Source organism: Drosophila ficusphila, unplaced genomic scaffold (assembly GCF_018152265.1).
Source record: "Drosophila ficusphila isolate 14025-0441.05 unplaced genomic scaffold, ASM1815226v1 contig_198, whole genome shotgun sequence".
NCBI classification, from domain to species: domain Eukaryota; kingdom Metazoa; phylum Arthropoda; class Insecta; order Diptera; family Drosophilidae; genus Drosophila; species Drosophila ficusphila.
This window is the reverse complement of record NW_025064092.1, coordinates 6,795,155-6,819,180: the sequence shown is the minus strand read 5'-3', so window position 1 is coordinate 6,819,180 and position 24,026 is coordinate 6,795,155. Positions and strand designations below refer to the sequence as shown.

At 37.1% G+C, this 24,026-nt stretch overlaps 2 protein-coding genes across 4 annotated transcripts in view; one reads left to right on the top strand and one right to left on the bottom strand.

The window, feature by feature from the left end:
* The window catches only part of LOC108102211 (neuropilin and tolloid-like protein 1), a 92,109-nt gene extending 74,429 nt beyond the window's left edge, over positions 1–17,680 (bottom strand). For 2 of the 3 annotated variants that reach the window (XM_043207454.1, XM_043207456.1), the window contains exons 1-2: positions 17,285–17,680; positions 9,555–9,683 (exon numbers count right to left, since the gene is read on the bottom strand). The gene's annotated coding sequence lies outside the window, so the exon portion shown is untranslated. Of the gene's footprint in view, positions 1–9,554; positions 9,684–17,218 lie in introns of all 3 variants that reach the window. The other variant, XM_043207455.1, reaches the window with a different exon arrangement.
* On the top strand, positions 4,734–5,947 carry LOC108088571 (mucin-2). The gene is made up of 3 exons (XM_017186417.2): positions 4,734–4,807; positions 4,907–5,461; positions 5,524–5,947. Exons 1-3 carry the CDS (start codon positions 4,798–4,800, stop codon positions 5,799–5,801), a joined length of 843 nt encoding a protein of 280 aa, XP_017041906.1. The 5' UTR covers positions 4,734–4,797; the 3' UTR covers positions 5,802–5,947.
* Positions 17,681–24,026: the final 6,346 nt, after the last annotated feature.

Below are 24,026 nucleotides of genomic sequence, written 5' to 3'. Positions count from 1 at the left end.
AAGTAAATAAATGAAATGTTAAAGTGCTTGGCGCTAAATATTTTAGTACGATTAAATCCAAGTCTGATTATTAAATACAAATATTTGCATGAAATGGATATTGTGTTTGTTTGTTTTTTTTTTTATTTTGCGGAACATGTAAGCTTTCCACTTGAGTGAAAATGTGTCAGATTCTGCTCGTGTTAGTTATTTATTTTGTTGATCGCCTTAGCCACTATAGCTTGTCTTGGTAAATCGGTAGTTCCCGCACACCCAGTGATTTCAGACCAAAAACCCGAATCTCACGTACTTCCCCTGTAGTTTGTTCCCTGTCCAGGTCTGTCTTGTTTACAAATTTTTTTCGGTTTTCCCTGACTTTTTTTTTTGCTGCTCTCATAGTTTTCTTTCTTTTTTTTTTTTTGTTGCTGTCTGTTGGTTTATTTTGCTGTCTTGGCAGAAAACCGTGTAGTCCGATGCAGTGATTCTGCTGCTGTTATAAAATATGAGCTGGAATTAGGCTACCATAGACACACCCATACATTGGCAACGGTACGCACACACACACAGACACACAAACACAGGGACAGACAGGACATATTTGTGCAAAGTTTTCATATATTTTCGTGCCTGGAGTTTGGCCCGCTCGAAGCGGCAGCTGATAAAAAAGCATGTAAAGTGGTGGGAGAACAGGGGAGCTGAAGGGGAAAAGGGGAAGGCAGGGGGGAGGGGGATCTGGTGGCTAGAGGGGCTGTTGGGACAGGACATATGTCCTGCAGGGATTCGGCTTGCTCCTGGGCTCACCAAAAGGTGTGAGCGAGTGTGTGTTTTGTCAAATGTGCACTCATTTCTGCTGAAAAATTGAAGTACATGCATGACTGCTCCAACCTGTCACAGGCCACCACCCACTTTGCCGTCCTGAAGAGTCCTTGCTAACACTGAGAGAAAGCTGCAGCTACAATTGCTGTAAATCAAATTTTATTCAAAACTGAAAGTCCCAGCTTGAACAAAAAACTAAAAAATAGTTTTCGTTCGTTTGCATAATACAATATATACAGATTATATAATGATTCCTAATTTCAAGTTTTTGTTGGACTGATTTTTAAGCCATTTAAAAAATTATTTTTATTGAAAAGATTCGCTCATTTCTATTATAAATATATTTTATTTAATATTTCTTTATAATTAACCCTTTTTTTCTGGTTTAAAAATAGGTTACATAAAAAGGTTAACATTTTTTTCTGATATTTTTCTGGACAGTTTTGAGCCCCCCAAAATATGTTGTATTAGCATGAGACAACAACAATAATATTTTGTTATCTTTTAGTTATACTAGTTTTTTGTGCAGACCGAGCTTAAGCCTTTTAGCTTGTCCTTTCTTTTTGGTTTCGTTGTTACTGTGTTTCTCCTTTTTTTTAGATTTCATAAGATTTCCGGTCACTTCACTAATGAGTTTTACAATGCCTCGTAGCACACACACTCGAGCTCTGGAAATTGTTGATACAATGTCCTTGCACAAACAGTCCTTAAATCCAATCCTTCCCTGCACAAACAACCGTGTATGTGTGTAAGTGTGTGTGTGAGTGTGTGTGCTTAATTTAATTTCCCATTCTTCATCTCGTTTGGGGGGTGTGAGAAGAGCGATGGGCATTTCCATTGAGCCGTGTCTCTGTTTGTCTTTTGTTGGTCGAGGTCATCTTTTACGGAGGAAGCTGCCTTCGCTCAAGGAAAAACTTTACAACAGTTAAGTGCTTAATTTATGTTGCTCGACTAATTTATTGAGATGGCTGTGGCTGGTCAGAGATAAGTGAAAAACTCCCTCTCGAAAAACCTGACAAAAGACTAAGGTGAAGCTACCACTTTTGCCAGCAAGAGCTCCTTGAAAAGTGCTCGAAAATAGTCCGTATATACTTTATATTCAATTTGCCACAAAATTCAATAAGATGTTCAAGTAATTGAGAAAACACAAATTTAAAAAAAAAAGGACTTGGCTAATGGAAAAATAAAATAGATGCATATTCATAAAACTTTCTAGACTATCGTTTATTTAAGAACCAAAGATTATACACGCTTGTGGAAACTGTTTATCTTAAGTTGATTGGCTAAACAAATTCATTAAATAAAAAAACAGCCTTGCATCCAAAACAAAGTAAAGGGTCTAGAACAATTTTTAAAGTCTTTAAAGTGAGGCTCAAATTCTCGTCTCAAAAGTTTCTGGGCTATCGCTTAAATCACAGCCAACTTTTTAGCCGCAAAGTGATTCATTCATAATCTCTGAGAAACTCAACTATTTTGTGCATATCTCCTTCATCTAAACCGACTGGCCAAAGTTCATTCATAATCCGAGATTGTTTCGCCAACTATTCACATATATATGTATATATATATATATATACGAGTTTATCTATATAAGTGTACATAAACACTTCTGCACACTCTCAGGCGAAGAAGGCGGATTTATCATAAACTTTGCTGCTTTTTAATATTCACATCACACGCTGCGTATGAGTAATTTTACTCGGCAAATGGCCAAGTCGTGTTTGTTGGCGAGGGTGTAGCTTTACGAGAGCTAAGTGAATGAAACAAAGTGAATTAAACTCAATCCAATTGAACCATAACGAATGAAAGTTTCGGGCTTAGGCGAGCTTTAAAACACTCCACACTTTGAATATGAATTTAAACTCAATTCGCATCATTTCACAACACCGCCAGTGTGACCAGCTCGAACTGAAAATAAGTCGAAAAAGACACCTCCGAAAGCCCAACAGATGTCGGAATATAAATGTGGGCATAAATATTCCAATGCGACAACAATTGATTCTGTTTGCTTATGCCGTTTGGCAATATTCTACACTTTAAATAAATAATTATTTACGATCGCAGAGCCAAGGGTCAAAGGGCGGCAGTTGGTGGGGGGATTGAAGGCTGTCGCCGGATGCGGGCCAATGTGGCCAGATTTGTGTCATCGTCGCTTTATTTGCCATTGTGCACCGTTATACGAGTGTGCTAAAGAACATATGACACCATAAAACATACCCTGTAAAAAGGATAAAAAGATGTAAGCTGGCTGCCCAGATTATTACTCTATTTGTAAACTTTAAGTTTTAATAATATTATTTTTCAAATTGGTTAAGACCGTAAGTTTAAATATGCAAAGTGAATGTACGTAAAAACGAAATATATTGTATATGTTTTAGATTATACAAAATATATTTTAAAAAAATTTTTACCTACATATTTGTTTAAACAGTTTATTTTTCATAAAGTATTAAGTCATAAATTCTCTTTAGCATTCTATTTTAACTACAAATAAAAGGCTGCAACTTTTTTGCTTAGTAAATTTACAGATTGGTATTAAGTGATTATTTTGATTGATCAATACATAGAAACCCGTTTATTCTTGAAATGTTTATTACTTTAATTTATCGCCCTGTTTACATTGGATTCAAGTTCGGTTGTGCCTATTATACTCCTTCCAGCAGCGGGTAATTGGTATTAAAATCGCTCATAAATCTTAACTGCAACAACCATATTTAATTACAAAACTTTTGCCAACTGTCCAGCGCTTTTTGCCCGCCCTCCGAACTGTCCAGGACATGCGGGACATTCAGGACTCACGGGGGATATGGCGGTCCTTTTTGTTTTTACAGCCGCGCTGCCGGAAAGGTTGCCGCTTTCGATGGGGGAAAGGGATTGTTTCATGGCGAAATTATTACGCACACCCACACACATACACACACACACACACAATCGCTGCCTCAGGCTCTTTGCCATTTTTATCGGCTGCCAAATGGCCGACACTTGTCCGCTCGTCGGCTCGTCCGCTCTTGGCCACTTGGTAACTTGGCCACTTGGCCACTTGGCCGCTTGGCCTAACACTTCCGGTCCGGGGCCATAAACCGAAATCTCTTGTTTGCACTGGCCCGGAGTCAAGGCGCAATGGCCAAAAAAAGGAGGCTGGGCCGGCGAAATCAGTTAACAGGCAATTTCAACTATTTTACAGACTGCGTACGGCTTGGCCAAATGACCCGGGCCAAATGTCAATACCATCAGTGTGTGCGTTCGAATGGAGTTCACTGGGGAAAACACCTTTGGCAATCAAGATTTTTGCCGCCCGTCAGCTCAATAGTTTTTTGTTCTTATTCAAAAAAGTATTATTGATCTGGTGAGGTACTTCTTATTTGGAGGTTTATTAAGTTATTAACTTGTAATTATTGAACTATTAATTTGCATTTTTGAGATTGCTCAACATAAGTACCATAATTTAGCTTGGTTCTTACTGACTTAACCAACAATATCAACTGAAGTACCCCTCTTCTTAGAAAAGAGTATTAATACTGAAGATTATGAACCACTTTAAAATATATAAATATTTTAGAATCTAAATCAAAGAGCTTTAAAGGAAATAAAGAACAAAACATTGTATTAATCTATTTTCTATAGAGTTCATGAAAAAGAACTTGTTAAATTGCTTTTTACCCCATTACAAAAGCAGCAGCAGCAAGAATGCAAAACAAATGCAATTTGGTGGAGAACACATGGCACTCGAGAGGTGGAAAACAGGTTGTTTACATGGCCAGAACGCGGAACCCTTAACCCACACGATAGTTATATCGGGCAATTAGCGGAGTGCCGCGTTCCTCGGGGATCATGGGCCGTGTAGCACTCGAGCGATCTCGAGTGGTTGCCTTGTTCCCAACGAAGATAAAGTTGGTACTGGGGAGCGATATAAAAAGAGCCCCGATCGGAGCTGAGAACATTCGTTATCCAGCAGAGAAGTTGAAACTGCAGTAGCCGAAGCAAAATCGAAGCAAACGCATCATGAGAGTTTGTGGGTAGCTCCGCGCCAAATCCTTCGATCGTGAAACTAAAGGAGTGTTTTTTTTTCTGTGTCTTCCTTTTTTTTGTTGTTGTTGATTTCGTTTTGTAGACCACTTGCTGCTTATTGGATTCGTGTTGGCGGTGATCGCCGGCGGTCGAGGTGCTTTGGCCCATCCCAGGCAGGAGGTTACTACTTGCACCACCACCACGTGCACTACCACCACCTGCACCACCACCACTTGCACCACCACCACTTGCACTCCGACTCCTTGCACCACCACCACTTGTGCCCCTCCTCCACCGCCGCCTTGCACCACCACCACTTGTGCCCCGCCTCCACCGCCGCCTTGCACCACCACCACTTGTGCTCCTCCTCCGCCTCCGTGCACTACCACCACTTGTGCTCCTCCTCCGCCTCCGTGCACACCACCACCGTGCACACCACCACCGTGCACTAGGACTCCACCGCCGTGCACCAGGACACCCCCACCGTGCACCAGGACTCCACCACCGTGCACTAGGACTCCACCACCGTGCACCAGGACTCCACCACCGTGCACCAGGACTCCACCACCGTGCACCAGGACTCCTCCTCCGTGCACCAGGACACCACCTTGCACCCCACCTTGCACCCCACCCTGCACCACCACCTGCACCCCTCCCTGTACCCCACCCTGCACCCCCCCTGCACCACCACCTGCACCCCACCCTGCACCACTGCATCAGCTAATGTCGTGAACCCCGATGATCCAATTATTCCCGACTTGGATGACGGAATTGTGGCCATCAACAAGATCGCCGAGACGCTGATCTCGCGCCACGACTGCCGTGGCCAGGAGGACGGAACCTTCTTTGCCGACGTGCGCCACTGTCGCCGCTACTACGTGTGCAGCCGGCAGCGATCCAGGCGCCAGAGCTGCCCCAGCGGCTTCTGGTTCGATCGCGAGGCGAAGGCCTGCCGACTGGCCAGCCTCGTCGACAATTGTGACGCCAGGCGCAACTAAGGCGGCCAGTGTGCCCATGCAACGCTAATTGGTCTTACAGAATTTTTTTTCCCACTTTTTCAAAGAATATGTCAAGAAGGCAAGTGTGAATTAATTGTTACCATTCCAAGGCAATAAATAAATGTTTCACTGATTATACAAGAAAATCCGACTAGTGTGACCAAACATTATATCTCTCATAACCAACACAACTAAAGTTTATTAATCTAATTGGTTTGCAGAATTGGTTTCTCACTTTTCCAAAGTTATTTAAAAGCAAAATTAAATTAGTTGTTTGAAGAATATGTCAAGCGAAAGTGATTCCAAGGCAATAAATAAATGTTTTACTGATTATGCAAGAAAACTACTACCAACTTTATGTTGCCATGAACCAGGCGCAACTAAAGTAAAAGTAAACTTATTGACTATACTCTATTTATTTTTCAGGTTTTATGAATTAATTTTTTAAAGAACATGTCAACACAAGAGCAATATAATTCTAACCTTTTCAATGCAATAAATAAATGATACAAGAAAAAAACGATTAGTGTGACCAAGCTTGCATTTTTTCCATGATTCCATGTTTGGCTGCATGTTTATAATAAAAAGCTAAATATAAGCTAGCTAGCTGCTGTTCAATTTATTCTACCAATCAATCAAAGCCGTTATTAATATATATCTAAATATAGAAGACGAACGATTAAGCTGTCTGGCCCACTCTCCCTTTGAATTGTCATCAATTTGCCCGGCGGCCAAATAAAGAAAACTTTCAATCAGCCGAACAAAAATTGCGAAAAGCAAAACAAGCTCATAAATTTGTCAACACTTTTGGAGAGGCGTCGAGTGGGTGGGTGGGTTGTGCTGCCACCGAAGTGGCAGGGGGAGGCTGAAAAGTATGCCACAGTTTGGTGCACATCCATATCCGTTTTATAGGCGTCAACTTTTCGGTCGAGGAATCGGAGGGAACCAACAACAGTGCGACAGTTGTGAGTTAGTGTCTGTGGCATTACTATGTCAGGCTATTTATTATATCCCGACACATACCACCGCTGGGCCACCCACTTGGGCGGCTGCAGGGCATTTGACAGGGCTAAGAATTTATTTGTCGATAAGCATCCTTGATATTTCGTTGCCGCTGCCACTGCCGCTGCCGCTCCCAAGTGGTACCGGAAAATCTCGCGGAAATCTCCCCAAGTCTCTAAATCAGAATGGCAAAAATAGTCCTTGATGGTTATTCATGGCTTGTTATAGCTTCTACTTCAGATTGATATACGTTGATGTGTGTTTCGCATTTCCGTGTATTCGAAATGCGTGAATGTCTAAATAAAAAGTGGGCTCACAACAAAAAACATCAAGCTGAGCGGAAAGTGTATAGGATTTTATCTCAGCTACGAGCGAAGCGTTTATCATGTGTTTATTAAATTTTAATGATTCATCAAAGTGGAATTTTTTTATATTTTAATAGTTTAAGAACTGTTTTCACTCTTTAATATTTCCAACTGATTTCTGCCTAATATATTGCTGCACTTTCTCTAAACTTTCTGTTACTTGGCAAGTATTTATAGAGTTTTTGCACCGTGAAAAAATTTGAAGAAAGGTTCAAAATCCTAAAAAAAATTGAAAACCTAATCCTCTAAAACAGCAAAAATATATGAATCCAAGCTTTCCTATTTGACCAAAAACCTCAACTTTCAAAACCCGAATAAAAAAGGAAAATAAATTATACTTAAGTCAAAGTTTAAAAGTAAGTAATTTAATAATATTTCTCCTTCTTTCAGAAGTAAACACAAACTCTTCGGGACGCTTTTGTCAAAGAAACATGGGTTGTTTTCTGATATTATTTGTACAAATTAATGTTGATGCAAAAAAACATGTTGAAGGTTCAATATCTTGGGACTCATTTTTTGTACGATTTTTTTGTTTTTGTTTTTTAGGCGTATTTTTTTTTTGGTCCCCTTATTTTTTTTTTGGGTCAGCTACACAAATCAAAACGCAAAGCGCCGCAGCGGAGGGCCGCGTTGCGGCGCGTCTGACTTTTATCATATTTCACTGGGGCATTCGACGACCGCCAAAAAATAAAGCCCGAAAAATAGCGGACAGGCAAAAAAATTGGGGAGGCGAAATTGAAACAACATGCAAGGACCTCGGCTAAGGATACTTTTTGCCATTACCCGCAAAACGGGCCGGAGCAATAAAATGCCCAAAACTTTAAATGCAAAAATGGGTTTTTGGTTGCGCTCCGTTCAGCTTTCGCCGTCTACATGCATACATCTATGGTGCTGTGTGTATTCATTTACACACACACATGTATACACGTACATGTATACATACATATATGTATTAAATATCTCCGCTTTTTTTACGGCGCAAAGTGGCGCGTGAATTGTTTTTGCACAGTTGGGCGAATATAACGCATTCGCATTCACACGCACGCCGTCCCACAAACAAAGGACAAAACGCGCATACGCCCAGTAGGACAAACAAAACTCTCCGTGTGCCCACACACACACACACACACAAACACATAGACACAGATACCGCCCACTTGGGCCGACTTCTCACATCCGTATTGGCATCCTGGCGAAGGAAAAACCAGCGAATTTTGTCACCCATTCAGGTTTGCAAAACGTCAACTGCCAAAAGGTGTAAGCTGATATTAAAGCCAAGCTTTGTAAAAAAATACTTAGGATAAAAAAGTTTAGAACAAACAACAGCACGGCTATGCCTGAATTAGGATGCAAATAACAACAGTCGAATGCATGGCAAAATTCACTTTATGAAACCAATATTCCACTGATTCAAATCATTAGCAAAACGGGAATATGAAATCAAACCTCACAATTTTACTATTCAAACTTAATCTGTGATGGGTTTAAAGCTTAAGAACTGTAAAATATCACATATATGTGAAATTTTCTAAAAGTATATACAGAAATATCAGATCTCCTATCTTTAAAAAGAAATACATATTTTAATCCATAAGCGCTGCTAAAATCCAATTTTCACGTGAGTAATAAAATAATAGCAATCAAATAAAGCTTAAATGTACGTTTAAATCAATCGAATTGTCCAGAATAAGTGGAGGAATTTATTTATTTTATGTGAAAAAAGAATATCGATCGCCTTAGGCATTATTTACATTGCACGGTATAGACATGCTTAAAGTGAGAAATAAATTGGGAAAATTTAATTAAATGAAAAACAAAATAGAAATCTGTCAAAATCAGTTGCATTAATCTGTCAGTCAATAAGAAATTATTTAATATTACAAAGGACAAAAAAATTCCGTATCCCCTGAAGACGATTTTACCAAATTAAATAATAACGATTACTATGCACACAATAAAGTGTGGTTGTAAATAAATATAATTTGTGAAAATTGTGAATTAGGAAGAGAATAATGTAAATACATACAAAACCATTGAAAAGTTTTCATTTGTAAACAAAACAAGCGTTTTATGCCCAACAAAAGTAAAACTTATTTTTGTTCTATTTTTATTTTTATTTTAAAACGATTAAGGTCGTAGCTTTTAGAACAATTTTCTTTTTTTCTTGATAATTGCATTTTTTCTAGAGTTTATTTTATTACTGACCTCCAACAAAAACTTGTTTTTTACGCTGATTAAGCTAACAAGGGCAATTGTTTGTGGTCGCTTTATTTATGGTTTACAAGCTAAAATTAAACATCCCCTCAATTTAAGTAATTGTGAATTAATTATTTAAATATTTGCGGATGTTTTGCGGTATTAATTAATAAGCATATTCAACACTTACCGCTAAAATCCCGACGATCAGCAGAGCGTTTGTTAAACATGCGCCATTTATTTTTTACTTAGCGAGTACCTAAATTTCCACATTAATATCGTTGAGTTCCGACTATGCACTTCAGATTACGAGTATATTCTGCAAAAGATTAAGCGGAAAATGTTCATCATTTATTTGTGCGGCGAGAATTAAGGCAGATCATATAAATAAATAAATAGAGAGTCGTGGAAAGCTGCCAAATGACTCCTCTAGGCTGGAAAAAAATTTTCACATTTTTTCCGCCGCCGCTTTTTGCTTACGGCTCGTTTGGGGGGTTATTTTGTAGATTGCGCGTTGAATTTTTAATTGCCCTCGCAACGAAAAATGTTCAAAATTACAACTAAACTTTAAATTAAACTTGAAACTGCACACACACTGGTGCACATACGGGTGCCCCGGGGGTTGCTTATGTGGCAAGGGGCAAGGGGCATGGGGCAAGAGGTACGGGGTGTTTTTTGTGCCTGGGTATTTTGGCCCAAAAGTGCCTCACTTTATAACGAGCTCAGTTATTTCAATTATTAATTAATATCTCGCAGTGGAAAGCTGCGCAGACAAGCAGACACATATAGTGGAGACAGCTGTGGTCAAAATAATGGGTCGAAATATGCAAAAAACCATGTTAAGCTTCAATAAAAAGTTTATAAATTATATATTGAAAATGAAAGTGTCTTTTTAGATATTGATATTTTTAATTTAAATTGAATATAATAAAAAACCAGCAATATATTTATTTGACAAAAGTTAAATTTTTTCAAGAAAATAACACTCTTTAAAACTAAACTTTTTTCAAGTCTTCCGCATTAGATTTATCATTATAAAAGTATATAAAAGTCATCTTTAAATACCTTAATGAAAACTTTAGTAATTTTAACAAAGGCACGAAAATTGTTCTGAATATAATATAAAATCAATAATTTTTGGCTTTTGAATGTTAATCTTGGTTCTATTATTCGGAGCACAACAATATATACCATACATCTTGCCCTTCTCCTCGAATCGCTACTGCTGGCATACAGTTACCGTGGAAAGTTTGCCACCATTGGTAAGTGAAAGTTGAACGTAAGTAAAATAGTTTTCGGAGCAATTGAAAAACGCTCAACGGAAAGGAAAAACTTTCTGCAGCTCAGTTCATTTTTCCCACTTTCCCACTGTTGTCCTCTGCGGCAATAACAACAAAAATTAGGGCAAATAGAGCAACAAACACGTACAACTTGCACAATTTTCGAATGGGAATTTCAAATATTATTTTATTTTATTTTCCCCACATATTTCTCTGTGCAGGCAAACGAATTCAATTAAGAACATTTGCGATCAAGAGGATGACGAAAACTTTTGGCGACACAAGTTTCCAAGAAATTCAACAGTCAGCCTAAAAAGTACATTAGCGGAAATCAAATTGGGTGGTTAAAAATTATTCACTTTACAAAAAAAGAATTAAAAAATCATATGTTGGCATACTTTTGTTTGTTAAAAATGTATCACTTCAAGCAGTCGTTGTAGAAATAGTAACTTAACAATTGTTAAATGCAAAACCAAAACAGTAAATATTATTTTAAACCTTAAAAATGTTTATAAATATAATGTTGATTTGCAAATCGTATTGCTTTCATTGGGCAATAAAAATATTTATGTACTATTTGTTTTCGATAATATTCAGATATTTAAAATACAAAAGGCTTAATTCAAAGCACTTTATTACATACAAATTCCAAAGCACTTTGTAAAACTGGCAAAGGTGTTGCCTGAAATCAAAACTCACAAGCATGATAATAAATGAATAAAGTAAATTATTCAAAAAGCCTAACATTTTGCTAAAGGGAATTCAATGAAAGCATTTACAAAAGAAAGCATGAATAATATTACACTCAAAGGAGTAAATATAAAAAAGACTGTGAAGTGATAATAAAAGCACGTTCTTTGTGCTTCAGATTTAATATGAAATTTCTGCTTCCGTAAAACATATTTCCTAGCATTCAATTTCAACTTTTAGTGTTTAAGAACTTAAAGCTCACAAACTGACAGGCACTGTGCTCAACCTTGACGTCTCTTACGAACTATGCCAGTGTTTATAGCCAACTGTAATTCCCCAAGTGCTCAGAAAATTCACATTATGTTAAAGCTGATTATCGCTGGCAACAAAAACAAAGGCCGGGAATATTACGTACGGCTAAAAAGTGAAAGTGAAAAATGACTTGGATATTGCACCTTTAATACACTCGGCAGACAAGGCAGGGAAAATAAAATAAAAAGCAGACATGTTTGCCGCTGCAGGCAAACACAAATTCTTTGGCAATTTATTATTAGAAAGAAGCAGACGCCACGAGGCCGAGAGAAAGAGAGGCCAGAGCCGTCGCCCAGAAAGAGACAGGGAAACGCTGAGAAGAAACGAAAAAACGCGACTGCAGCGGTCGCAGGGCCCTGACAGCTGTTTATGTAGTTGTCGCAACTACAGCGCCAACAGCAACAGCAACAGCAACACCCGTACACCAGCAATTTTCAGGAGCAGCAGCAACGACAACAGCAGCAACAATCTACCAGCAACATCTCGTTGCTCTCGCAGGCTAAACACGCGTTGAACTTGGCGAATCTAGAGAATCGACTGCTTTCATACCTCTTGAAATAACAACTCAAATGAGAAAAAGTTGCACACAAAAAAAAATAAAGTCTAAAGTAAATAATACAATAAGCTACATTTTATTCAATTCACTTGTTTTTATTGTATATTTCTAAAGCCAGATTATTTAAAATCTTTTAGCGACTTTATGTTTTCAATATAGAGATTTCAATTTTAAATTTGTAATATTTTTATAAAAAACGAATAGAGCAGTGATCACTAAAAGTTTTACTATTACAATAACTTTGTGTTGTAAATATAGCTTTTTAAATTTGAATAATTTCTAATCAAAAAACAAGCAATAGAACGATCATAATTAATGCCCTCATTATTATCAACAAAATTTAAATGTACCAGCCAAGAAGCCAACATCTGCGCACCAGACACCTTAATTATCTTTATGTTGCAATTAAAGGCAAAACAAGAACATTGCCTGCTACCGCGCAGTCTATAAGGAGTAAATATTTGCCATGCTGATTATTATTTAAGAGCAACAACGCGATGTGCGTCGGCGATTGGGTTGACTGGTGGACTGGTGAGCTGGTGAGCTGGTGAATTGGTGGACTTGGCGATTGGTGGAATGGGAAGAGCTTGTCACACACGCGCCACTAGATGCCCAGATTCTTCTGCGTGGGGCCTCTGAGACTCAGAGTCTCATCGCCGCAGTCTCCTCGTTGCCTAGTCAATATTTTATTTGGCACTTGAACCAAATTCTTTTAGTTTGCTGCGAAGGTTGACGTCAACGTCAACGTAGACGTCAACGTCGACAGCGCTGCGACAGCGCAGTCCACCTTTAGTAATGGATTTTGTTCGACATCGATTGCCGTCTGCTTTTGTTGTTCAGCTAATTTAACCCATAGGAAACATAGGAGAATACAACTGATAGCAAAAATAAAACACAAAAGATTAGGCACAATTTCAACTATTTTTCGCACACAGTGCAGTGCAGTCTGGCGAATTCACAGTCTAATTTTTGGGCAAACAAAGCTGGCAAATAATTGACACTTTTCATAGTGAAAAACAAGCGCATTTTTATGCCAGCCATGATATGAAATCATGGAGCGCAAATATTTAGCAATTTGCGAGCAATATGCCCAGCGGGACAAATGTCGCATTTTAGCAAGCATTTACCTTGGGGAACTCGCTGCTAAAATAACGATTGCCTCGCCAGACTATCAAAAATATTCGCAATTAAAACAACATTCGTTTGTTATGAACATTTGCTCTCTGAATTTTTGTAACCTGTGTTTATGTTTACATAGATTATACAAATATCGATAAAATGCTTAGGATCTTAATATTCATATCGACAGAATTGAATAAGTGAGCCAAAAAGAAATCCAGTTTATTACTCAAAACATTTACAGTTTGAATGCTTTGCCTTCCTCGGCATTTTGAACTTTAAATCCTTTGCCTGCTTCAGGATAATTACTGCAAACCAACTTTGAGAATAATTTTGTGCTAATTGCCATCTCCGTTGCAAACCATTGTTTTTCATTTCCTGTAACATTCACTCAAGACTGCCTCGCATAACCGCAATCAGGTCATATAGCCGACAGCTCCCATGACAATGTGCAGATACACACGGCATACCTATATATATAAATGAGATTTTTCACTTTACATCGCTGGCTTTGTTGTGGCCCAAATTTTCTGCACTGGCCGCATAAAAAAAATTAAATAAATAAAATAAAAAAGGAACAACACAAAAGATAAGAAAAATCCAACCGAAACCGCAGTAAAGTGGTTAAGATATTTATAAAAGATCTATTCTTTACAGGACAGCAGTTTAAATTCATCATTATAAGTAAAAATAAAAATATGATCAAATAAATTACTGCCAACAAGGAGAAGCCAAGTAAAAGCAGTACTTTATCTGGCCTTCTCTCTCGTTTTTCTGGAATGGCCATGTTGGTTTTCCATTTTCATGGCGTTTTGCATTTTGCTCCTTTCCCGCTTTGCTTTTTATTTTATTATTTTTGGTCAGTTTTCCCTATTTTTTTTCTCCTCTACTGTAATGAAAGCGATTACAAGCCGACAGCAAAGCAGACGATAATCAGTGGGCGAGAAGGCTGGGGAAAAGCCATTTCCTTTGCTTTTCCACTTCCCCACAACCGTTTGTAAAGTTGCCGGGCAAAATTTATGACATTTATTGAAATCGTTTTTCTTTTGGCTTTTCCTCAGCCCGAAAGACCCATTTCCATTCCCATTCCATTCCCGAATTTTCTGCTCTTTTTCCGTTCTGATTAGTTGTATGCCATTGCGTTTTCCACCCACCAAAATCCAACAGCAATTAGTTTCACATTCCACGGGAAATCGCCAGGAAAATTCAGCACAATGCAAAGAAGCTTTCGCACCACTTTTATTTGACCAAAAATAATAGGAAAAAAAATGAATATAATACAGAAAAAGACAAATAAATAAGAAGAAATCCCAGCAAATGAGAGGACCTGTTGCTCTGGACACAAAAGAAATGGTTGGTCAATGGAGGCGGAAGGCAGTTAAGCTAACCGAAAGCAGGAAAATCGTAAAAGGAAGTTTGGGTTTAACAACAAAAACTTGTGGCTTAATTTTATTGAAATAAATGGAACCAAAAATTGAAAAAAATTTAATCTCAGCAAATCCGGAGAGAGATAAAACTAAATGGCACAATGAAAGGGCAGAATAATGGAAAGGAAATTAAATCGCGGCTAAGAAAGTAAAGAGATTTACTTAAGTAAATTGCCGAGTTAAACACCAAAAAATATTTAATAAAGTATTGCTATTCTTTAATTTAAATATAAAATGTTAGTTGTATAACTTCACTGAAATATAGTAACTAGTTCATGTAATAAGTTCAATTTATTTTTTATATTTTATCTAAGCACTTTAAATAAAAGTTAAGCTTTTACTCCATTCATCAGTGGCATATTTCGATATTATATTGACTACCAGCACCTTTTAGACTTTTTATACCCAAACAACAAAATAACCACAAACATTGTGTTTGTCTCGCCCAAATTTGTGAGGGCAACATGCCTAAAAAATTAAAAACAAAAACGAGAGCAGCCAAAATATATGGAAAAAGATAAATAAAACTACCAAATCGACGAGGGCGCTGAAAGTGCGTGTATTGCAATAGCCTTGAGCCACATATGTGGGAATGGGATATAGAGAACGCCAGACGAGATGAACATAATGCAAAACTTTGCCAGCCACTAATAGAAAGAGACGGATGCGCGGCGTTCGAAAGAGATAGAGCCATTGGGACTCAGTGAATTCATTGAGACAGCGACAACATAAGAAAAATCGCTGGGAAATCAAAAAAGTGACAATTGTACCTAGAAAGATACCCATTAAATTTGTGTAGATCAATACATAATAAATTAGTTTAAAATTTAAAATGTGAGGATATACTATTACTAAGTAAGGTTAATAAGGTTATTTTAATTGTAATTATTAGTAAGGTTATTTTAATTGTGAAGAAAAGTTTACCTAAGTATGTACGGAAAACTGATTTTTAAAAAGAATAATAAAAATAAATATAATAATAAAATGAAGTACAGATAAGAAATTTTGAAATATCAAGCAAATATTAAATGTATACCAAAATGAAAAGCTTGTAAAATAAATAGAAATTTAAGCGGCTTTTTTCTTTCCAAGTCTAACCTATATTTAAAAAACGATGCGGTCTCACATCTTAAACATTTCCGATATAAAACATTGATAAATACCGCCCCATAAAGAAGTGGAAAGCCTAAGTTCATCATTCCCCAACCCACGAAATGCGTGGCCAGGGTGTTTAAAGAGAGACCGAAAGAAAACCTTCGTCAAAGTTGCCGCTATAAAAGCTGTTGTAGTTGTAGCTCGGAAAATCTTTTTCAATAACAGTGGCAACAACAACAAAATGCCCATTACGCATATGTAATAATTTTCATTTTCATTTTTCCGAATTTTTTTCCTCCTCTTTTCTTGAGATCACAGCTGTGCCGGACAAGGAAAATCGGGGGAAAACGGAAGGGAAATGGGTAAGAGAAGGGGACAACTTGATGGCAGCCGTTTAATTTTTGCTTTTGTTTTTGTTGCTTTCTTTTATTAATGAATTTCTCTCATTTTTTCTCAATTCTCTATAGCTTCTGCGTTCGTGTCGTCCATTTTTATACGCTTTTCCCTCTTTTTTCGTTTTGCTCTTGTTTTTTACTATTTGGGCTACGTCTAAAAATATGTCCACCAATTCGCTAAGTGGCCCCAAACTTATCTATACGGGATACACAGAAAATCTGGTTAAATTTCCAAACGAATTGGATAGAAAACTTTAAATTAAACATTTATTGCAAATACACCAACAAGCTTTGTCCATGTGACCAATAAATAATCCAAAAATAAAATACAACAGTGCTTAAAAATGCGTTTAAACATTATGACATAAGATATTGAATGTGAAACAAATTAGCTATAAATATTTACTTACTGATGTTCAATAAATTTTCATAAGAAAGGAACAAGCGGCAACAAATTAATTTAAAAGTGTTTTAATACACGTTCATAACAAAGAAAAAGCAAACAAAAATACAACTTAAATACTTGTTTTATTCTCAAGGAAATAAATCAACATAAAGTACAGAGTTCATTGCAATCAATACAATTTTCAATTTCAAAAACCATTTTGATATATATTATCAAACTATTGAACCACACAAAGGGTAACTTCCGTAAGTCATAATAATAATAATGTTTTTGTCTTTGCCTATCGCCTCCCTTTTCGACTTTCTGCTGAACAGAAAAACTTTTTGCACCAACAGATTAAAACTGAATTTAATCTTGCCTTTGGCTCATTAAAGCCCAATTTATGTAAATTTATTTTAGCTGACAAAAGCATTAGCTCGATTGGCTAAAGATTACATATTTGTTTTATTGTGTAATTTTCTTTATTTTGTTATCCTTTGCCTATAGATTTTGTCACTAACGCACAAATTAATTGGTCAATGTTAGTAAATGCATTTGTTGTTTCAAGGAAAACAAGAAAGAACGATTTGTTTACATTGTAAAGCTGCAACCTAAATATTTGTACGTGCTCATGTTAAGAATATATATGTATATATATTACTATTTATGTTTGTCTCCTTCGGTCGATGTTTTACAAAATGTTGTTTTTGTTTGTTTTTGTTGCCGCTGCGCTCTGCGAAAATTTCTCAATTTTTGGCGCGCATTTTTTCAAGCCGGCACACTTTTAAATCACTCACTCACACTTGCACTTGCACACAAAAAATCAACCAAAAAAAAGGATTTTTGAACATATTTTAAAAACAAATTTGAAACGTATAAAAATTGATTCTTGTGTTTGTCTTCAGGACCGAATCGCGAAGTTGTTGGTAGTGAAATGTTGGTAACGAAAGTGCTGCCACCGGAGGAAGCGAACCGCGCCGCGTGTCCGTACACGTGGCCAACTCGACGTAGACTGGGCGTATACGTAATGCCGGAATCTCTGGCTCTGCTGCATCGAGTCTGCCGCTCGACTGTTGCCGCTGCCTTGGCGGATGCTGCCACTGCTGCTTTCGCCTCGCCAGCGCTGACCAGTCAGCTGGTTTTCCCGCCAAATCTGGCTTTTTCTTAGAGACAGTATTTGAGTATTCATAAACACCTATTTAAATAATTTGCTTTAATGTGCTTGTGTTTGTGATGAAACCATCGTGGAATAGGCAACAAGCAAATCAGCAAATCAAATCTTGTTCCGATTTTTTAGTCGAATTTCTATAATATTTTTTTAATTATTTAATTACATTTTAAAAATCTATTTTTTATATTAAAATTTATAACACTTAAGGAAACTTATAAAAGGATTTCAGCCGAAAGCCCCAGCAGCTATGGCTGTTTCCCCTTCCCTGTAGCCTAAGTTTTAACATAGGTTTACAGTGTAAAATAAATAAATAATATAAAAGGATTTATGTTGATGTATATTTTTAAAATTATTAATAATGTGATTGTATTTTAATTATTGTTTTTTGGGTTTGTGGGTACTATATAACATTAAAGGAACTATTTTTTTTTTCACTTATATAATTGAAATTGATTAATTTTACAATTAGAATTACAATTTACTCACAATTGTGAGTTTTTTCATAGTTCGTATTAAAAAACACATTTTATTTAACTAAGGTTTTTTTTTTTTGGGCTTTGAAACACACATATGTATACACTTTCATTATCTCAAAACTGAATATCGTTAGACAAGATATATTAAAGCTGGCTCAACGGTTCAAAAATTGTACAATTTATTAACTAAAAACTAGACACTTGGATAAGATTGTCCGGCTTTTTGACTATAATAAGGTGCATTAAATTGCTTTCACTTAAAAAAAAAACAATTTATTGCTCTTTTGACTGAAATACAAGAACTTAAAATTTTTAATGATAATTGAATTTATTTGTATACAAATGGAAAAAGAAAGATGACACACGCAGTTTTTTTAAAAGTGAATTTCCCTAATAGCTTATTTTATTTAATAGAAAACTGTGTTAGTTCCCTTGCTATAAAACTAGCATACAAAAAAAAAAATGACAACAAATTATCCAACAAAGCATTTCGATTACCTCTCTTGTCCTTTTCCTGTTTTTTCAGCTTCCTTATTAAAATAAAACTAACTCTCCCTTAATTTTTTTAGCTTTATCCCGCAAAAGTGGGCATCTCTGGCGATGCTCCAGAATCGCTCAGCGGCGAGTGAGTGAAAGCACGAAGTGCGAGCCGATCGCAGCCGAAGGGGGTTCGTGGATGGCCTGATTTTCACTCGAAATGAAATTTCCCTTAATTCGAGTGGAAGAGGCGAAAAGAGCGTGAACTTTGAGTGAGTTGTAGGTTTTTTTACTCATTTCCGCTGGCACTTCCGACGTTGTCCTGGGCCAAGGAAGTTGTAGCCACGCTGACAAGGACAACAAAGTCTGTCTTCATTTTTTGTTCGGCTTTTCTTCGCATAATATTTTATTTTATTTGCTCAGCTTCTTCTTTTCGGTGAAATGTCAAACGACATTCTTGGATCACAGACTGTGGGAACTGTTTTTAAAAATGTTGAGAATGTGGTTTTCCTTATGCCCCGAGCGATTTGATGTTTCTTTTGAGACTCGCTTACTTACATCTCTACAAAAAGTCTTCAAAATTTGTACAAATTAACAACTTTTGCGGTCCCCTAAGTATTCTATTCGATTTTTTTCTAATAACTAGAGTTACATTAACTTACGTTAGATTGACGCAGACAACTTAATTCTCTCATGTAAGCTTAAAAATAGTGAACTTAAATTATCTACCATATTTTAAGGGAAACCTAAAAATCTTTGACAATGCAATCTTCGAAATCGTAAATATTTCAAATTTTAAGTAAATAGTTGCATTTAATTATAAATTTAAAAAAAAATATGTCTTTAATAATAAAAATCAAATACAGACAAAACTATTGCATTCTTAAGGTCAGAAAATACATACAAGTATTCCTTGCATTATACAATAAGTATACGCCATGTTGGCCCAAACAGGTAGGCTATAAATTCGAGAGAAAATCATTATTTCAAAATTTATAAAAGCAACACATCAAAATAAACTGTACAACATTTTGATCTGATTAAATTATCAATAATTACTTATTTCTAATTATATTTACATTTAATTATATTTAATTTTTATTTATTTTATGTAAAATATTTTCGAATGTTTTGCAAAAAAGCCGTATGTGAACTTTGAGTAAATGTTGCAATCCATGCAGTTCTATGTCATCGAAAACGACGACCCTTTCACACTTATATCCAATTAACCTTGTCCAAAGAGTATTCCTTTCGGGTCTGTCGGCTGGGTAACAAAAAAGTAGTGGCGGCGAGACACGGGGACAAAAAGCAGCAGCATGGCTGCTTTTTCGCATCAGGACCTAGGACCTAGGACAACTGAGACCCAAAGCCGCATTGTGCGAGGCCACAGGATCCGTTCTCCATTCGCCGTTCTCCAAGGGGAAACGGGTCGAGACGTTCGTTCCTTTGCTTCAAATGTTCTGTTCTATTTTACTATTTTGCCGCTTCCACAGGCCACAGGGCAGCAGCAACAACTACAGCAGAAGCAGCAGAAGCAACAACAACTACAGCAAAAGCAGCTGAAGCAAGAGCAGCAACAACTACAACTACAAATGCGACGATGCCGGCGAAAGGCGGTCAAAGGTTGCCAGAGTTACAAAGATGCGAGGAGGCGAACAAGAAAATCACCCACAGCAACACCAGAGACAAAAACAACACCATAACGAACAGCAACTACAATAACAACAACAACAATAACAACAACAATAACAAGAGTAAAATCAATCCAGGCAGCTGCTGCCTGTTGCCTCCAAAAAGGAATAATTTGGCCAAGGATTTGCCGCCCCCGCCGCCGCCCATTTTGCCACCCGACGTCTCTTGTGCGTTATTATTTGCCATTCGTTTCCAGTGTGTGTAATGCCTCCGAGGGTGATTAGCAGCAATGTTCGAGTCATAACCGTAATAACAAGGATATGCGCCAGGACCCAAAGGACGAGCGGGCCCCAAAAGAAATGAATGAAGGGAAAGTTTCCCGGTCTGGACCACAAATTTATTCGCAATCAACGCTATTAAGTGTCAATCGACCAGTGCAATTATTAATCAGCAGTCGTCTCCAAGGATCTAAGGACACTGGCGGCAAATGCCTTAATTACATAATCAACGGGCCTCGGACAAAGTTATGCAATCTCAATTGAAAGACATCATCCAAGTGTATTTGTCCAGGATGTAATTGTGTGCTTCTGATTCTGAATCTCTTCAGTCTGTTTGCCAGATTCCAAAACCGTATTTATGATGGGAATCGAGAGGGTCAATCTCTATGTCCTTCGGTTTAATATTTGCACCTAGATGTTTGTTTATTTGGGGAAACCCCTAGACTTGCACACTCCAAACTTTTGGATATTTATGGCATCGGGATATTTGAAATAAATTATGTACATATCATCCTAAGCAAATATTAAGTTCAATTAGTTCGTTTTCCATGCAAATGATAATTTGCAAACCTGATATATAGACTGTCCTCCTAATTTACACAAATATTTGTGGAATAATGTTTATTAATTTCGTATTATTTAATGACAATTACATTTACATGCACAATTTACCTTTTCCCGCTATTATTTTGATTTATTCATTATATTTCGTACAAATGTGTTGATTTGAAATTATTTGCTTAATGCAGGTGTGAAGTGTTTTCAGATGAATTTAAATATTTAATAAGCATTGATAGGTATTACATGTAACACTTTACAGCCATTTGGTAATTGTATAAGTTACTCTGTATCAATGCCGCAATCTCAATTGCTTTACGTAAGTCTTCTATAAGCATTTAAGTACTACAAAGTCGACAAACCAATGGAATCACAAGCTCCAATCCGAGCTACGCAAACAAACAAACAAAATTTGCAACGATTTAGTCTGTGAAAGTTAACGTTTTTTCAAGGGAAATCGTCTCGGGGGCTTTAAGCGAGAAACTTTCCAATTTTCATGGAGCCATACAAACTCAGAATGTATAATTAAAATTCTATTTTTGATAATTGGTAAACTCGACTCGGTCTATCTATGCAAAAGTTTGTCAAATGAAAAACGAAAGCCACAAAAACCGAAAAGGACAACCAAGTCGCATAATGCCTGCAATCCTGCTCACACACAGGCACACACACACACACAGGCACACAAGCCATTTGGAGCTCATTGAGGACAATGACTGCTTTACTGGGAGTTTGTGCAGTGAATGCCATAAGCACCTGTCGATGGCGATTCAAGCAGGGAGTCTAGAATCCAGAAAACAACTACGCTGCGAAACAAAAGCCCCAACGAATCCAAGTTAAATTGGAGTACAACATTTACACCTGCTTACAAACGTTGAAATTTGAAATAAATTGTATCTACATAAATACACACAAATCATCGGGTAAATATATAATAATATATAGTTTGTTTTATTCAAATTAAAAATAGGGCTAAAGTAACTTTGTGGCATTTAAACAACTTAAAGTAAAAATGATAAAAAAAAAAAAACATTGGGTTACCAACTTATTTTTGTCATCGCTATGGATGTTAAAGATCACTATAAATTCATTTTCTTTGTACAGAATTTATTTAGTTGCTATATAAATATTAATTAGAGCACTAGTATTTCTCTTAATCTTTTTATCTTGTAAATTTATTTAATTTATTTTTTTCAGTGCAGTAAAGAGACGGTAAACCGCGCAGCCACATGGCCAGCGGCCTATTAAAGCAACAATGCCAACTGCCGCCCTGAATTTCCCATTTTTCAGTTGACTTTTCCGCAGTCCTTCCCCTTGTCCCATCTCCCCTCTCCTAAACCCCGTTCTCTATCCTTCCCTCTGGCTGGCATATTGCAAATGAACTCGACAACTATTAAACACCTGAAAATGCTACACGGCAGCAATTGTAAAACCAGATTGTCCGACAGAAACGCGAGTTGCTGCTGCAAAAACAGCAGCAACACCGGCGATAACACAGCCATCAGAAGCACTGAAAAACAACGCGAGCAGCACAGCAAAATTAACAAGGAGCAGCAACAGCAACATCAACGCCACCAGCAACCTTAATTGCAACAGCAACAGCAGCAGCACATGCTTAAAACGTCAACACAGCGGCAGTGGCAACAGTTGCGAGATTTGAGCAAATTACCCTAAAAATCATACGAGCTTACAACGTGGAAAGCAAAAAAATGTACTCAATGAAAAAGTACAATAAAATAATTTTTCAACTATTTCTGAACGCTTTATAAAAGTCCTTAAACCGTTGCTCGCATGAAAAACAATGTTTCTTTTTTGCTAAATTGTTTTTAGTTGCAAAGCAAGCATACATATTTAAAGATATTTTACTAATGTTTTTAACTTATTTTTACGTTAATCTATATTCTGAGTTTATGAATGCAATTGAAAGGTAATCTATTATTTTATTATTTACGTTGTTGTTTTTGTTATCAAATAAGATGTCAGACAACTATGGAACTGTCAATAAAATTCTAATCTACGACAGAATTAAAATGTGCCACAAAAATCCAAAGCTGCAACTCCAACAATTTCAGCATAAACCAAGGAAGCAACATTGCTGCCAAGAGAAACTTCAAATTGGGCAGCAATGGCTGTGAGTGAAACAGATACAGCAGCAACTGTAACAAAGTTAGCAACAGCAGCAGCAACAGTGCAAGCAGCAACAGCAGCAACAGCAACAGCAGCAACATCAGCAGCAGCAATAACAAGTTGCATGCAACAGCAACAGCAACAACCGACAACAGCCGCATTTTAGGGCAGCAAAAATTGCAGAAAATTGAAAAATTCATAACGACCGGGGGTTGTGAATATAAAAACGTAACCATTTAAGCCGGAGTCCAAAAACCAAAACCAGAACTCGAACTCGAACCCGAAAGCCCGAAACTCTGAACCCCAAAGCAACAGACATTGGCCAACACAGTGTTGTTGAACCGCAGTGGCAACAACAACGGGAACAACGAGAATAACGAGAACAACGACAACAACAGCAGCAGGTGGCATAAAACACGTCTGTCGAAAGTGCTCAGCGAAGGGGACTTTCCATGTGTCCTGCAACCGGAGGGTTAAGGGGCTCGAGGGGGTTAAGCGGCAAGCGAGCAGCAACAAAAGCGAAATGAAGCGACTTACAAAGGGCTTACACCCCGCTGCCAACCTGCCCAGGTGGGTCAAAATCAAAACAAAAGGTAACCGAAACAAGCCCAAACAATAATGTGAAATACAACAAAACCAAACAAAAAAAAAAAACACAAAAAAATTGTAAACAACAAGAGCTGG

What these genes read in the sequence shown, in the direction of transcription:
- LOC108088571 (XM_017186417.2), top strand. An exon ending in CACCACCTGCACCCCTCCCT is followed by an intron (nt 5,462 to 5,523) that starts GTACCCCACCCT and finishes CCACTGCATCAG; the next exon opens with CTAATGTCGTGAACCCCGAT.